General features: G+C 33.0%; 1 protein-coding gene across 1 annotated transcript; it reads left to right on the forward strand.

Moving 5' to 3' along the window:
• Positions 1 to 17,525: 17,525 nt before the first annotated feature.
• LOC143241861 (granulin-like) lies at positions 17,526 to 19,146 on the forward strand. Its single transcript, XM_076485141.1, has 3 exons — positions 17,526 to 17,580; positions 17,888 to 17,971; positions 18,752 to 19,146. Exons 2-3 carry the CDS (start codon positions 17,914 to 17,916, stop codon positions 19,000 to 19,002), a joined length of 309 nt encoding a protein of 102 aa, XP_076341256.1. The 5' UTR covers positions 17,526 to 17,580; positions 17,888 to 17,913; the 3' UTR covers positions 19,003 to 19,146.
• Positions 19,147 to 19,827: the final 681 nt, after the last annotated feature.

A 19,827-nucleotide genomic window follows, 5' to 3' on the forward strand; every position in this document is an offset into this window, starting at 1 on the left:
CGTTTGAGAATCACTGATACAGAAACACCACTATAAAAAAAACAGTCGTTTGAGAATCACTGATACAGAAACACCACTATAAAAAACACAGTCGTTTGAGAATCACTGATACAGAAACACCACTATAAAAAACACAGTCGTTTGAGAATAACTGATACAGAAACACCACTATAAAAACACAGTCGTTTGAGAATAACTGATACAGAAACACCACTATAAAAAACACAGTCGTTTGAGAATAACTGATACAGAAACACCACTATAAAAAAACACAGTCGTTTGAGAATAACTGATACAGAAACACCACTATAAAAAACACAGTCGTTTGAGAATAACTGATACAGAAACACCACTATAAAAAACACAGTCGTTTGAGAATCACTGATACAGAAACACCACTATAAAAAACACAGTCGTTTGAGAATCACTGATACAGAAACACCACTATAAAAAACAGTCGTTTGAGAATCACTGATACAGAAACACCACTATAAAAAACACAGTCGTTTGAGAATCACTGATACAGAAACACCACTATAAAAAAAACAGTCGTTTGAGAATCACTGATACAGAAACACCACTATAAAAAAACAGTCGTTTGAGAATCACTGATACAGAAACACCACTATAAAAAACTATAAAAACACAGTCGTTTGAGAATCACTGATACAGAAACACCACTATAAAAACACAGTCGTTTGAGAATAACTGATACAGAAACACCATTATAAAAACACAGTCGTTTGAGAATCACTGATACAAAAACACCACTATAAAAAACACAGTCGTTTGAGAATAACTGATACAGAAACACCACTATAAAAAACACAGTCGTTTGAGAATAACTGATACAGAAACACCACTATAAAAACACAGTCGTTTGAGAATAACTGATACAGAAACACCACTATAAAACATAGTCGTTTGAGAATCACTGATACAGAAACACCACTATAAAAAACACAGTCGTTTGAGAATCACTGATACAGAAACACCACTATAAAAAAAAACACAGTCGTTTGAGAATCACTGATACAGAAACACCACTATAAAAAACACAGTCGTTTGAGAATAACTGATACAAAAACACTATAAAAACACAGTCGTTTGACTATAAAAACACACAGTCGTTTGAGAATCACTGATACAAAACACCACTATAAAAACACAGTCGTTTGAGAATAACTGATACAGAAACACCACTATAAAAAACACAGTCGTTTGAGAATAACTGATACAGAAACACCACTATAAAAAACACAGTCGTTTGAGAATCACTGATACAAAAACACCACTATAAAAAAATACAGTCGTTTGAGAATAACTGATACAGAAACACCACTATAAAAAACAGTCGTTTGAGAATCACTGATACAGAAACACCACTATAAAAAACACAGTCGTTTGAGAATAACTGATACAGAAACACCACTATAAAAAAACAGTCGTTTGAGAATCACTGATACAAAAACACCACTATAAAAACACAGTCGTTTGAGAATAACTGATACAGAAACACCACTATAAAAACACAGTCGTTTGAGAATAACTGATACAGAAACACCACTATAAAAAACAGTCGTTTGAGAATAACTGATACAGAAACACCACTATAAAAAACACAGTCGTTTGAGAATCACTGATACAGAAACACCACTATAAAAAACACAGTCGTTTGAGAATAACTGATACAGAAACACCACTATAAAAAAACACAGTCGTTTGAGAATAACTGATACAGAAACACCACTATAAAAAAACACAGTCGTTTGAGAATCACTGATACAAAACACCACTATAAAAAACACAGTCGTTTGAGAATCACTGATACAGAAACACCACTATAAAAACAGTCGTTTGAGAATCACTGATACAGAAACACCACTATAAAAAACACAGTCGTTTGAGAATCACTGATACAGAAACACCACTATAAAAACACAGTCGTTTGAGAATCACTGATACAGAAACACCACTATAAAAAACACAGTCGTTTGAGAATCACTGATACAGAAACACCACTATAAAAAACACAGTCGTTTGAGAATCACTGATACAGAAACACCACTATAAAAAACACAGTCGTTTGAGAATAACTGATACAGAAACACCACTATAAAAAACATAGTCGTTTGAGAATAACTGATACAGAAACACACCACTATAAAAAACACACAGTCGTTTGAGAATCACTGATACAAAAACACCACTATAAAAAACACAGTCGTTTGAGAATAACTGATACAAAACACCACTATAAAAACACAGTCGTTTGAGAATAACTGATACAGAAACACCACTATAAAAAACACAGTCGTTTGAGAATAACTGATACAGAAACACCACTATAAAAAACACAGTCGTTTGAGAATCACTGATACAAAACCACTATAAAAACACAGTCGTTTGAGAATAACTGATACAAAACACCACTATAAAAAAACACAGTCGTTTGAGAATAACTGATACAGAAACACCACTATAAAAAACACAGTCGTTTGAGAATCACTGATACAGAAACACCACTATAAAAAACACAGTCGTTTGAGAATAACTGATACAGAAACACCACTATAAAAAACACAGTCGTTTGAGAATCACTGATACAGAAACACCACTATAAAAACACAGTCGTTTGAGAATCACTGATACAAAAACACCACTATAAAAAACACAGTCGTTTGAGAATCACTGATACAGAAACACCACTATAAAAACACAGTCGTTTGAGAATCACTGATACAAAAACACCACTATAAAAAAATAGTCGTTTGAGAATCACTGATACAGAAACACCACTATAAAAAACACAGTCGTTTGAGAATAACTGATACAGAAACACCACTATAAAAAACACAGTCGTTTGATAATCAACTGATACACTGAAACACCACTATAAAAAAATAGTCGTTTGAGAATCACTGATACAGAAACACCACTATAAAAACACAGTCGTTTGAGAATCACTGATACAAAAACACCACTATAAAAAACACAGTCGTTTGAGAATAACTGATACAGAAACACCACTATAAAAACACAGTCGTTTGAGAATAACTGATACAGAAACACCACTATAAAAATACACAGTCGTTTGAGAATAACTGATACAGAAACACCACTATAAAAAACACAGTCGTTTGAGAATAACTGATACAGAAACACCACTATAAAAAACACAGTCGTTTGAGAATAACTGATACAGAAACACCACTATAAAAAACACAGTCGTTTGAGAATAACTGATACAGAAACACCACTATAAAAAACACAGTCGTTTGAGAATAACTGATACAGAAACACCACTATAAAAACACAGTCGTTTGAGAATCACTGATACAAAAACACCACTATAAAAAAACACAGTCGTTTGAGAATAACTGATACAGAAACACCACTATAAAAACACAGTCGTTTGAGAATCACTGATACAGAAACACCACTATAAAAAACACAGTCGTTTGAGAATCACTGATACAAAACACCACTATAAAAAACACAGTCGTTTGAGAATAACTGATACAGAAACACCACTATAAAAACACAGTCGTTTGAGAATCACTGATACAGAAACACCACTATAAAAAACACAGTCGTTTGAGAATCACTGATACAGAAACACCACTATAAAAACACAGTCGTTTGAGAATCACTGATACAGAAACACCACTATAAAAAACACAGTCGTTTGAGAATCAATACTGATACAGAAACACCACTATAAAAAATAGTCGTTTGAGAATCACTGATACAGAAACACCACTATAAAAAACACAGTCGTTTGAGAATCACTGATACAGAAACACCACTATAAAAAACACAGTCGTTTGAGAATCACTGATACAGAAACACCACTATAAAACACAGTCGTTTGAGAATCACTGATACAGAAACACCACTATAAAAAACACAGTCGTTTGAGAATAACTGATACAGAAACACCACTATAAAAAAACACAGTCGTTTGAGAATCACTGATACAAAAACACCACTATAAAAAAAACACAGTCGTTTGAGAATCACTGATACAGAAACACCACTATAAAAAACACAGTCGTTTGAGAATAACTGATACAGAAACACCACTATAAAAAAACACAGTCGTTTGAGAATCACTGATACAAAACACCACTATAAAAAAACACAGTCGTTTGAGAATCACTGATACAGAAACACCACTATAAAAAAACAGTCGTTTGAGAATCACTGATACAGAAACACCACTATAAAAAACACAGTCGTTTGAGAATAACTGATACAGAAACACCACTATAAAAAAATAGTCGTTTGAGAATAACTGATACAGAAACACCACTATAAAAAACACAGTCGTTTGAGAATCACTGATACAAAAACACCACTATAAAAACACAGTCGTTTGAGAATAACTGATACAGAAACACCACTATAAAAAAACACAGTCGTTTGAGAATAACTGATACAGAAACACCACTATAAAAACACAGTCGTTTGAGAATAACTGATACAGAAACACCACTATAAAAAACACAGTCGTTTGAGAATCACTGATACAAAAACACCACTATAAAAACACAGTCGTTTGAGAATAACTGATACAGAAACACCACTATAAAAAACACAGTCGTTTGAGAATCACTGATACAAAAACACCACTATAAAAAATAGTCGTTTGAGAATAACTGATACAGAAACACCACTATAAAAAACAGTCGTTTGAGAATCACTGATACAAAAACACCACTATAAAAAAACAGTCGTTTGAGTCGTTTGAGAATAACTGATACAGAAACACCACTATAAAAACACAGTCGTTTGAGAATAACTGATACAGAAACACCACTATAAAAAACACAGTCGTTTGAGAATCACTGATACAAAAACACCACTATAAAAAATACAGTCGTTTGAGAATCACTGATACAAAAACACCACTATAAAAAAACACAGTCGTTTGAGAATCACTGATACAAAAACACCACTATAAAAAACAGTCGTTTGAGAATCACTGATACAGAAACACCACTATAAAAAAACACAGTCGTTTGAGAATAACTGATACAGAAACACCACTATAAAAAACACAGTCGTTTGAGAATCACTGATACAAAAACACCACTATAAAAAACACAGTCGTTTGAGAATAACTGATACAGAAACACCACTATAAAAACACAGTCGTTTGAGAATCACTGATACAGAAACACCACTATAAAAAATAGTCGTTTGAGAATCACTGATACAAAAACACCACTATAAAAACACAGTCGTTTGAGAATAACTGATACAGAAACACCACTATAAAAAACACAGTCGTTTGAGAATCACTGATACAGAAACACCACTATAAAAACACAGTCGTTTGAGAATCACTGATACAGAAACACCACTATAAAAAATAGTCGTTTGAGAATAACTGATACAGAAACACCACTATAAAAACACAGTCGTTTGAGAATCACTGATACAAAAACACCACTATAAAAACACAGTCGTTTGAGAATAACTGATACAGAAACACCACTATAAAAACACAGTCGTTTGAGAATAACTGATACAGAAACACCACTATAAAAACACAGTCGTTTGAGAATCACTGATACAGAAACACCACTATAAAAAACACAGTCGTTTGAGAATCACTGATACAGAAACACCACTATAAAAACACAGTCGTTTGAGAATAACTGATACAGAAACACCACTATAAAAAAAACACAGTCGTTTGAGAATCACTGATACAAAAACACCACTATAAAAAACACAGTCGTTTGAGAATCACTGATACAGAAACACCACTATAAAAAACACAGTCGTTTGAGAATCACTGATACAGAAACACCACTATAAAAAAACAGTCGTTTGAGAATAACTGATACAGAAACACCACTATAAAAAACACAGTCGTTTGAGAATAACTGATACAGAAACACCACTATAAAAAACACAGTCGTTTGAGAATAACTGATACAGAAACACCACTATAAAAAACAGTCGTTTGAGAATAACTGATACAAAACACCACTATAAAAAACAGTCGTTTGAGAATAACTGATACAAAAACACCACTATAAAAAAACACAGTCGTTTGAGAATCACTGATACAGAAACACCACTATAAAAAACACAGTCGTTTGAGAATCACTGATACAAAAACACCACTATAAAAAACACAGTCGTTTGAGAATCACTGATACAGAAACACCACTATAAAAACACAGTCGTTTGAGAATCACTGATACAGAAACACCACACAGTCGTTTGAGAATAACTGATAAAAAAACATAGTCGTTTGAGAATCACTATAAAAAACACCACTAAAAACATAGTCGTTTGAGAATAACTGATACAGAAACACCACTATAAAAAACACAGTCGTTTGAGAATCACTGATACAAAAACACCACTATAAAAACACAGTCGTTTGAGAATCACTGATACAGAAACACTACTATAAAAAATAGTCGTTTGAGAATCACTGATACAGAAACACCACTATAAAAAATAGTCGTTTGAGAATAACTGATACAGAAACACCACTATAAAAATAGTCGTTTGAGAATCACTGATACAGAAACACCACTATAAAAAACACAGTCGTTTGAGAATCACTGATACAGAAACACCACTATAAAAAACACAGTCGTTTGAGAATAACTGATACAGAAACACCACTATAAAAACACAGTCGTTTGAGAATAACTGATACAGAAACACCACTATAAAACACAGTCGTTTGAGAATCACTGATACAGAAACACCACTATAAAAAAACACAGTCGTTTGAGAATAACTGATACAGAAACACCACTATAAAAACACAGTCGTTTGAGAATAACTGATACACCACTATAAAAAATAAAATCACTGATACACTATAAAAAACACAGTCGTTTGAGAATCACTGATACAGAAACACCACTATAAAAACACAGTCGTTTGAGAATCACTGATACAGAAACACCACTATAAAAAACACAGTCGTTTGAGAATAACTGATACAGAAACACCACTATAAAAAAACAGTCGTTTGAGAATAACTGATACAGAAACACCACTATAAAAACATAGTCGTTTGAGAATAACTGATACAGAAACACCACTATAAAAAAACACAGTCGTTTGAGAATCACTGATACAAAACACCACTATAAAAACACAGTCGTTTGAGAATCACTGATACAAAAACACCACTATAAAAAACACAGTCGTTTGAGAATCACTGATACAGAAACACCACTATAAAAACACAGTCGTTTGAGAATAACTGATACAGAAACACCACTATAAAAAAACACAGTCGTTTGAGAATCACTGATACAAAAACACCACTATAAAAAAACAGTCGTTTGAGAATCACTGATACAGAAACACCACTATAAAAAACACAGTCGTTTGAGAATCACTGATACAAAAACACCACTATAAAAAACAGTCGTTTGAGAATAACTGATACAGAAACACCACTATAAAAAACACAGTCGTTTGAGAATAACTGACAGTCGTTTGAGAATCACTGATACAAAAACACCACTATAAAAAATAGTCGTTTGAGAATCACTGATACAAAAACACCACTATAAAAAACACAGTCGTTTGAGAATAACTGATACAGAAACACCACTATAAAAAACACAGTCGTTTGAGAATAACTGATACAGAAACACCACTATAAAAACACAGTCGTTTGAGAATCACTGATACAGAAACACCACTATAAAAAACACAGTCGTTTGAGAATAACTGATACAGAAACACCACTATAAAAAACACAGTCGTTTGAGAATAACTGATACAGAAACACCACTATAAAAACACAGTCGTCGTTTGAGAATAACTGATACAAAAACATCCGTTTGACTATAAAAAACAGTCGTTTGAGAATAACTGATACAGAAACACCACTATAAAAAACACACACAGTCGTTTGAGAATCACTGATACAAAACACACCACTATAAAAAAATAGTCGTTTGAGAATAACTGATACAGAAACACCACTATAAAACACAGTCGTTTGAGAATAACTGATACAGAAACACCACTATAAAAAAACACAGTCGTTTGAGAATCACTGATACAGAAACACCACTATAAAAAACACAGTCGTTTGAGAATAACTGATACAGAAACACCACTATAAAAACACAGTCGTTTGAGAATCACTGATACAAAAACACCACTATAAAAAAAACAGTCGTTTGAGAATAACTGATACAGAAACACCACTATAAAAAACACAGTCGTTTGAGAATAACTGATACAGAAACACCACTATAAAAAACAGTCGTTTGAGAATAACTGATACAGAAACACCACTATAAAAACACAGTCGTTTGAGAATCACTGATACAAAAACACCACTATAAAAAACACAGTCGTTTGAGAATCACTGATACAGAAACACCACTATAAAAAACACAGTCGTTTGAGAATAACTGATACAGAAACACCACTATAAAAACACAGTCGTTTGAGAATAACTGATACAGAAACACCACTATAAAAACACAGTCGTTTGAGAATAACTGATACAGAAACACCACTATAAAAAACACAGTCGTTTGAGAATCACTGATACAGAAACACCACTATAAAAAACACAGTCGTTTGAGAATCACTGATACAAAAACACCACTATAAAAAATAGTCGTTTGAGAATAACTGATACAGAAACACCACTATAAAAAACACAGTCGTTTGAGAATCACTGATACAGAAACACCACTATAAAAAAAACAGTCGTTTGAGAATAACTGATACAGAAACACCACTATAAAAAACACAGTCGTTTGAGAATCACTGATACAGAAACACCACTATAAAAAAAAACCAGTCGTTTGAGAATCACTGATACAGAAACACCACTATAAAAAACACAGTCGTTTGAGAATCACTGATACAGAAACACCACTATAAAAAATACAGTCGTTTGAGAATAACTGATACAGAAACACCACTATAAAACACAGTCGTTTGAGAATAACTGATACAGAAACACCACTATAAAAACACAGTCGTTTGAGAATAACTGATACAGAAACACCACTATAAAAAACACAGTCGTTTGAGAATAACTGATACAGAAACACCACTATAAAAACACAGTCGTTTGAGAATAACTGATACAGAAACACCACTATAAAAAACACAGTCGTTTGAGAATCACTGATACAGAAACACCACTATAAAAAAACACAGTCGTTTGAGAATCACTGATACAGAAACACCACTATAAAAAATAGTCGTTTGAGAATCACTGATACAGAAACACCACTATAAAAACACAGTCGTTTGAGAATCACTGATACAGAAACACCACTATAAAAATAGTCGTTTGAGAATCACTGATACAAAACACCACTATAAAAAACACAGTCGTTTGAGAATAACTGATACAGAAACACCACTATAAAAAACAGTCGTTTGAGAATAACTGATACAGAAACACCACTATAAAAAACACAGTCGTTTGAGAATCACTGATACAAAACACCACTATAAAAAACACAGTCGTTTGAGAATCACTGATACAGAAACACCACTATAAAAAACACAGTCGTTTGAGAATAACTGATACAGAAACACCACTATAAAAACACAGTCGTTTGAGAATAACTGATACAAAAACAGCACTATAAAAAATAGTCGTTTGAGAATCACTGATAGAAAAACACCACTATAAAAACACAGTCGTTTGAGAATCACTGATACAGAAACACTACTATAAAAAAAAATCGTTTGAGAATCACTGATACAGAAACACCACTATAAAAAACAGTCGTTTGAGAATAACTGATACAGAAACACCACTATAAAAAACACAGTCGTTTGAGAATCACTGATACAAAAACACCACTATAAAAAAAACAGTCGTTTGAGAATAACTGATACAGAAACACCACTATAAAAACACAGTCGTTTGAGAATAACTGATACAGAAACACCACTATAAAAAAAACAGTCGTTTGAGAATCACTGATACAAAAACACCACTATAAAAAACACAGTCGTTTGAGAATCACTGATACAGAAACACCACTATAAAAAACACACAGTCGTTTGAGAATAACTGATACAGAAACACCACTATAAAAAAACACAGTCGTTTGAGAATCACTGATACAGAAACACCACTATAAAAAACATAGTCGTTTGAGAATCACTGATACAGAAACACCACTATAAAAAAATAGTCGTTTGAGAATCACTGATACAGAAACACCACTATAAAAAACACAGTCGTTTGAGAATCACTGATACAGAAACACCACTATAAAAAAACACAGTCGTTTGAGAATCACTGATACAAAAACACCACTATAAAAAACACAGTCGTTTGAGAATAACTGATACAGAAACACCACTATAAAAAACACAGTCGTTTGAGAATAACTGATACAGAAACACCACTATAAAAAACACAGTCGTTTGAGAATCACTGATACAGAAACACCACTATAAAAAACAGTCGTTTGAGAATCACTGATACAGAAACACCACTATAAAAAACAGTCGTTTGAGAATAACTGATACAGAAACACCACTATAAAAAAAAACAGTCGTTTGAGAATAACTGATACAGAAACACCACTATAAAAAACACAGTCGTTTGAGAATCACTGATACAAAAACACCACTATAAAAACAAGTCGTTTGAGAATCACTATACAGAAACACCACTATAAAAACACAGTCGTTTGAGAATAACTGATACAGAAACACCACTATAAAAACACAGTCGTTTGAGAATCACTGATACAGAAACACCACTATAAAAAAACACAGTCGTTTGAGAATCACTGATACAAAAACACCACTATAAAAAACACAGTCGTTTGAGAATAACTGATACAGAAACACCACTATAAAAAACACAGTCGTTTGAGAATAACTGATACAGAAACACCACTATAAAAAAAAACACAGTCGTTTGAGAATCACTGATACAGAAACACCACTATAAAAACATAGTCGTTTGAGAATCACTGATACAGAAACACCACTATAAAACACAGTCGTTTGAGAATCACTGATACAAAAACACCACTATAAAAAACACAGTCGTTTGAGAATAACTGATACAGAAACACCACTATAAAAACACAGTCGTTTGAGAATAACTGATACAGAAACACCACTATAAAAAAACACCACTATAAAAAACCACACAGTCGTTTGAGAATAACTGATACAGAAACACCACTATAAAAACACAGTCGTTTGAGAATAACTGATACAGAAACACCACTATAAAAAAAAAACACAGTCGTTTGAGAATAACTGATACAGAAACACCACTATAAAAAATACAGTCGTTTGAGAATCACTGATACAAAAAACACCACTATAAAAAAACAGTCGTTTGAGAATCACTGATACAGAAACACCACTATAAAAAGAAACACAGTCGTTTGAGAATCACTGATACAAAAACACCACTATAAAAAACACAGTCGTTTGAGAATCACTGATACAGAAACACCACTATAAAAAACACAGTCGTTTGAGAATAACTGATACAGAAACACCACTATAAAAAAACACAGTCGTTTGAGAATCACTGATACAGAAACACCACTATAAAAAAACACAGTCGTTTGAGAATCACTGATACAAAAACACCACTATAAAAACACAGTCGTTTGAGAATAACTGATACAGAAACACCACTATAAAAAACACAGTCGTTTGAGAATAACTGATACAGAAACACCACTATAAAAAACACAGTCGTTTGAGAATCACTGATACAGAAACACCACTATAAAAAAACACAGTCGTTTGAGAATCACTGATACAGAAACACCACTATAAAAAACACAGTCGTTTGAGAATCACTGATACAAATAAAAACACCACTATAAAAAACCACAGTCGTTTGAGAATAACTGATACAGAAACACCACTATAAAAAAAACAGTCGTTTGAGAATCACTGATACAAAAACACCACTATAAAAAAATAGTCGTTTGAGAATAACTGATACAGAAACACCACTATAAAAACACAGTCGTTTGAGAATAACTGATACAGAAACACCACTATAAAAAACACAGTCGTTTGAGAATAACTGATACAGAAACACCACTATAAAAAACACAGTCGTTTGAGAATCACTGATACAAAAACACCACTATAAAAAACATAGTCGTTTGAGAATAACTGATACAGAAACACCACTATAAAAAACACAGTCGTTTGAGAATAACTGATACAGAAACACCACTATAAAAACACAGTCGTTTGAGAATCACTGATACAAAAACACCACTATAAAAAAACAGTCGTTTGAGAATCACTGATACAGAAACACCACTATAAAAACACAGTCGTTTGAGAATAACTGATACAAAAACACCACTATAAAAACACAGTCGTTTGAGAATCACTGATACAGAAACACCACTATAAAAATAGTCGTTTGAGAATCACTGATACAAAAACACCACTATAAAAAACACAGTCGTTTGAGAATCACTGATACAGAAACACCACTATAAAAAAACACAGTCGTTTGAGAATAACTGATACAAAAACACCACTATAAAAAACAGTCGTTTGAGAATCACTGATACAGAAACACCACTATAAAAAATACAGTCGTTTGAGAATAACTGATACAGAAACACCACTATAAAAAACACAGTCGTTTGAGAATCACTGATACAGAAACACCACTATAAAAAAACACAGTCGTTTGAGAATCACTGATACAAAAACACCACTATAAAAACACAGTCGTTTGAGAATCACTGATACAGAAACACCACTATAAAAAAACACAGTCGTTTGAGAATCACTGATACAGAAACACCACTATAAAAACACAGTCGTTTGAGAATAACTGATACAGAAACACCACTATAAAAAACACAGTCGTTTGAGAATCACTGATACAAAAACACCACTATAAAAAAATAGTCGTTTGAGAATAACTGATACAAAAACACCACTATAAAAAAACACAGTCGTTTGAGAATCACTGATACAAAACACCACTATAAAAAACAGTCGTTTGAGAATAACTGATACAGAAACACCACTATAAAAACACAGTCGTTTGAGAATCACTGATACAAAAACACCACTATAAAAAACACAGTCGTTTGAGAATAACTGATACAGAAACACCACTATAAAAAACACAGTCGTTTGAGAATCACTGATACAGAAACACCACTATAAAAACACAGTCGTTTGAGAATCACTGATACAAAACACCACTATAAAAAACAGTCGTTTGAGAATCACTGATACAGAAACACCACTATAAAAAACACAGTCGTTTGAGAATCACTGATACAAAAACACCACTATAAAAACACAGTCGTTTGAGAATCACTGATACAAAAACACCACTATAAAAAACATAGTCGTTTGAGAATCACTGATACAGAAACACCACTATAAAAACACAGTCGTTTGAGAATCACTGATACAAAAACACCACTATAAAAAAACAGTCGTTTGAGAATAACTGATACAGAAACACCACTATAAAAAACACAGTCGTTTGAGAATAACTGATACAGAAACACCACTATAAAAACACAGTCGTTTGAGAATCACTGATACAAAAACACCACTATAAAAAACACAGTCGTTTGAGAATAACTGATACAGAAACACCACTATAAAAAACACAGTCGTTTGAGAATAACTGATACAGAAACACCACTATAAAAACACAGTCGTTTGAGAATCACTGATACAAAACACCACTATAAAAAATAGTCGTTTGAGAATAACTGATACAAAACACCACTATAAAAAACACAGTCGTTTGAGAATCACTGATACAAAAACACCACTATAAAAAACAGTCGTTTGAGAATAACTGATACAGAAACACCACTATAAAAAAACACAGTCGTTTGAGAATAACTGATACAGAAACACCACTATAAAAACACAGTCGTTTGAGAATAACTGATACAGAAACACCACTATAAAAACACAGTCGTTTGAGAATAACTGATACAGAAACACCACTATAAAAACACAGTCGTTTGAGAATAACTGATACAGAAACACCACTATAAAAAAACACAGTCGTTTGAGAATCACTGATACAGAAACACCACTATAAAAACACAGTCGTTTGAGAATCACTGATACAGAAACACCACTATAAAAACACACAGTCGTTTGAGAATAACTGATACAGAAACACCACTATAAAAACACAGTCGTTTGAGAATCACTGATACAAAAACACCACTATAAAAAATAGTCGTTTGAGAATAACTGATACAGAAACACCACTATAAAAACACAGTCGTTTGGGAATAACTGATACAGAAACACCACTATAAAAAAGTCGTTTGAGAATAACAGTCGTTTGAGAATCACTGATACAAAAAACACCATAAAAAACACAGTCGTTTGAGAATAACTGATACAGAAACACCACTATAAAAAACACAGTCGTTTGAGAATAACTGATACAGAAACACCACTATAAAAAACACAGTCGTTTGAGAATAACTGATACAGAAACACCACTATAAAAAACAGTCGTTTGAGAATCACTGATACAGAAACACCACTATAAAAAACAGTCGTTTGAGAATCACTGATACAAAACACCACTATAAAAAAACTACAGTCGTTTGAGAATCACTGATACAGAAACACCACTATAAAAAACACAGTCGTTTGAGAATCACTGATACAAAAACACCACTATAAAAAACACAGTCGTTTGAGAATAACTGATACAGAAACACCACTATAAAAAACACAGTCGTTTGAGAATCACTGATACAAAAACACCACTATAAAAAACACAGTCGTTTGAGAATAACTGATACAGAAACACCACTATAAAAACACAGTCGTTTGAGAATCACTGATACAAAAACACCACTATAAAAACACAGTCGTTTGAGAATCACTGATACAGAAACACCACTATAAAAAACACAGTCGTTTGAGAATCACTGATACAGAAACACCACTATAAAAAAAACATAGTCGTTTGAGAATCACTGATACAAAACACCACTATAAAAACACAGTCGTTTGAGAATCACTGATACAAAAACACCACTATAAAAAACACAGTCGTTTGAGAATCACTGATACAGAAACACCACTATAAAAAACACAGTCGTTTGAGAATAACTGATACAAAACACCACTATAAAAACATAGTCGTTTGAGAATAACTGATACAAAACACCACTATAAAAAACACAGTCGTTTGAGAATAACTGATACAGAAACACCACTATAAAAACACAGTCGTTTGAAAATCACTGATACAGAAACACCACTATAAAAACACAGTCGTTTGAGAATAACTGATACAGAAACACCACTATAAAAACACAGTCGTTTGAGAATAACTGATACAGAAACACCACTATAAAAACACAGTCGTTTGAGAATCACTGATACAAAAAAAACCACTATAAAAAACAGTCGTTTGAGAATAACGATACAGAAACACCACTATGAAAACACAGTCGTTTGAGAATCACTGATACAAAACACCACTATAAAAAAAGTCGTTTGAGAATAACTGATACAGAAACACCACTATAAAAAACACAGTCGTTTGAGAATCACTGATACAAAAACACCACTATAAAAACACAGTCGTTTGAGTCGTTTGAGAATAACTGATACAGAAACACCACTATAAAAACACAGTCGTTTGAGAATAACTGATACAGAAACACCACTATAAAAACACAGTCGTTTGAGAATAACTGATACAGAAACACCACTATAAAAAACACAGTCGTTTGAGAATAACTGATACAAAACACCACTATAAAAACACAGTCGTTTGAGAATAACTGATACAGAAACACCACTATAAAAAAACACAGTCGTTTGAGAATAACTGATACAGAAACACCACTATAAAAAAAACACAGTCGTTTGAGAATAACTGATACAGAAACACCACTATAAAAACACAGTCGTTTGAGAATCACTGATACAAAACACCACTATAAAACACAGTCGTTTGAGAATAACTGATACAGAAACACCACTATAAAACACAGTCGTTTGAGAATAACTGATACAGAAACACCATTAAAAAAACACAGTCGTTTGAGAATAACTGATACAGAAACACCACTATAAAAAACACAGTCGTTTGAGAATAACTGATACAGAAACACCACTATAAAAACACAGTCGTTTGAGAATCACTGATACAAAAAAACCACTATAAAAAATAGTCGTTTGAGAATAACTGATACAGAAACACCACTATAAAAACACAGTCGTTTGAGAATCACTGATACAAAAACACCACTATAAAAAATAGTCGTTTGAGAATAACTGATACAGAAACACCACTATAAAAACACAGTCGTTTGAGAACACTGATACAAAAACACCACTATAAAAACACAGTCGTTTGAGAATAACTGATACAGAAACACCACTATAAAAACACAGTCGTTTGAGAATAACTGATACAGAAACACCACTATAAAAAACGTAGTCGTTTGATAATCACTGATACAAAAACACCACTATAAAAACACAGTCGTTTGAGAATAACTGATACAGAAACACCACTATAAAAACACAGTCGTTTGAGAATCACTGATACAGAAACACCACTATAAAAACACAGTCGTTTGAGAATCACTGATACAAGAACACCACTATAAAAAATAGTCGTTTGAGAATAACGGACACACAAACCCACTATAAAAAAACAATCGTTTGAGAATAACTGATACAGAAACACTACTGTAAAAACACAATCGTTTGAGAATAACTGATAGAGAAACACCACTATAAACACACACTCGTTTGAGAATAACTCAAACAGAAACTCCACTATAATTACATAGTCGTTTGAGAATAACTTAACTCGAAATTTAATCAACGTTTATAAATACAAGTCATATGGGATTCCAACGTATCCACCGAAAGGTTTGAACCTTGAATTTTAGCCCTATTAGCCTTAAAGCTTATTGCTGTGCGGCTATAAAATAATGAAATTTAATATCAACCTATGCTTATAAATGGTTTCTTAATCTTGTATGTTTGTTTGTAACGTAAAGTGTCGTCTCATGAAATGAACAACTCTCAGGACAAACATATTATAATAGACAAATATTTTAGTCTAGTTTTCAACGTCTAAAAAGATCGGGTGAAGACAGTTTTTTTTACGTGACACTTCGACTCTGAGAGAGACATAGAGCTCCTTTCCATAATGTGTACTTCAGTTTGTTGTCAAGGTCAGATCTGTATATTTGTTTATCTTTGCTTTGCCAAGGACAAGTATGGAAACCCGATTTTTAGCGTGTCACTGGTCCTGACCATGAGGAATATTTACCTGTAACTGATATAATAATATTGAACCTATTAACAATGAGAAAATAAACTCTTCCAAGAAATCTTCGGAATGTTACAAGACGACTAGTAAAGTGTTCCACAATACAAGTTTTTATATTCAGATCAAGGTGGTGTCAGATATGGTGAAGCAGTTTCTGAGAAATTTCATTTCGTGTTTTTTGGTGAACATTTTACTATAAAAGATATGGACTGCTCGGTGTTACTAGTTCTGTCTGAAACAAGAGACAAAACTTGCAAGTGAAGTTAACTGAAAATCATCGGAAGGTAGGATATCTTTATGTTGATACATTATGTGTGAATTATCTGTTTTATAACTTTAGAAGTAATAACTTTCTTAGCATCTTTAAAATAAAACTTTTTTTTTCTGAATAACAAGTGAAGTAAGATACAATTTTTTAACGTGTTAAAATTATCATTCGTGATATTTGTAACAAATCACAGTTTAACAACAACACAGAATTACGTCTTTGTAATTTTTCAAAACAAAATTGTTCGTTTGTTTTCTGGAATTACGTTGTAAGTTTTGTTCCTGTTTTAATAAATTGTTTTAATTTATTTTGAATCTCTTCAGTGTCTTGTGATTCGTATACTGTAGACATGAAAACCGCATTCCTGGTTCTGTTCTCTCTTGTCGTCCTAGCGGGAGACGCTTATGGTAAGTTTGTGAAAGAATTTTGATATTACACATCGCTTTGTCTTTATTATGTATTTAATCACGTGATCTGATTCTGGAAAGGAATTGTTGGAATCTGTGGAATGAACGACTTCCTACTAAATCATCAATCTGAACGTAAGTTATATAACACGATAAAACTAAAATCTACTAAACTGTTTAACACGGTAAAACTTTCATAAAATAAACAGTTAATTTTGTTGAACCAGTCTCTCCATGTTTCTTTTGTCATCTACAGCGCCATCGTCCGGAGAAACAAGAAGTAAAATAAGAAACAGATCACATACATTAACAGATGGACGTGCACATAATATATAATTAATTCAGATAATTAGCCAAGTTATATTTTTAAACTGTTTACAATTTATTTTTAAAATAGTTGAATTGAAAACCTTTATCACAGACATGTTATTATACATCTTATAATATTAAAATTGAGGGTTAAACGGTTATAGAAGTTGTGCTCTTTCTTAGGTTTCTTATTAATTTTAGATATAAAACACTTGTTTACACAGTAATTAAAATGCTTGGTATTGGTCCACTGGTGTAGAAACACATGGTAGAGGACTAGCCATTTGTCTACCTCTGTCATGTGTTTAATAACGACAAAACTAAAATTTATGTTTTCCTTAACTTAGTCTCTTGATAGTGTGAAGTAAAATATAGGTTATTATGATATTACCTGGGAGAGTCGAAACGATCAGTGATAAACATTCTATTGTTAACACATAATGTAATATGAACGATTTATTTTATCCGTAGCTGTTGTTTACTGTGGAAATGGATGGATCTGCCCTGACGGGAATACTTGTTGCTTGCATCCTAATGGTGGTTTCGGTTGTTGCGGAATTCGCAATGCCGTTTGTTGCTGTAGTGGAGAAACATGTTGTCCTTCTCTGCATTCGTGTTCAGCAGATTCTACCAGATGTAATCGATGTCCATCCTTTGCTGGTGCAGTTCGGGAGACGCACCGAAAGCGACATCTATCGTCGCTGCTAGAAATCTTGAGTTGAGCACGGAAATTAAAATCAAAACAAAAAACCTTTAATTATTTTGGTATTTTTGTTTTAAAATTAAAGTCTATATTTTAAGTGACATGCTTTCCATGCACCATTGTCACTAAAAATTGACGAGAAAAATAAAAGTTATAAATTAAAGTATATGTGATAAAGACTGTTTTATTATAATGTGTCGAACCTCAAATCATCAAAAACAGTTTGACAAAACAGTGATAAAACAAACATATCTCAACCATGTGTCAGCGGGTTCCTTTCCTTGAACCATAACACCGCCTCTAGACAGACGCTTAATGTTAATAATCGTGGTCGTTGGCTAGCACCTGTATATTTCTTTGGCCAGTTGTGGCTGGTTGAAACTACCAGGGACTCCTTGGATAATAATGGAATGCTTTGGTATATCCGGTGCGAGTTGTGTACGTTTGGCGAGATCGGTTGACTTTTGTTTAAGTTGTTTTTCTAACTACGAGTCACGAACGAGCGCGAAGCCTTCGTCGTCAGGAACAATTTCGTTTTCTTTAGAATTTGTGTGTTGTGGAATATCCAGGGTGAGGTTTGAGATACTTAAACTACGAGTTATTGGATTGTCGTTATCTGATACTGTAGGGTTATTAGCTACACTATCATCACAAGTTGAAAGTAAAATATCCTTAATAAGTGTTCTTTATTTTTCTAGTTCTTACAGTAGCATATTTAGCAGGAGTTAGTTTGGCTTTTAGTTCTTTTTCAGCAATAAACATCTGGGATTTTAATTTTACATTATCATCTACTATATGGCCACCGTCACTAGACTTACTTTTGGTCCCTGTTCTACACGGACTT

Source organism: Tachypleus tridentatus, unplaced genomic scaffold (assembly GCF_004210375.1).
Source record: "Tachypleus tridentatus isolate NWPU-2018 unplaced genomic scaffold, ASM421037v1 Hic_cluster_1, whole genome shotgun sequence".
NCBI lineage: Eukaryota > Metazoa > Arthropoda > Merostomata > Xiphosura > Limulidae > Tachypleus > Tachypleus tridentatus.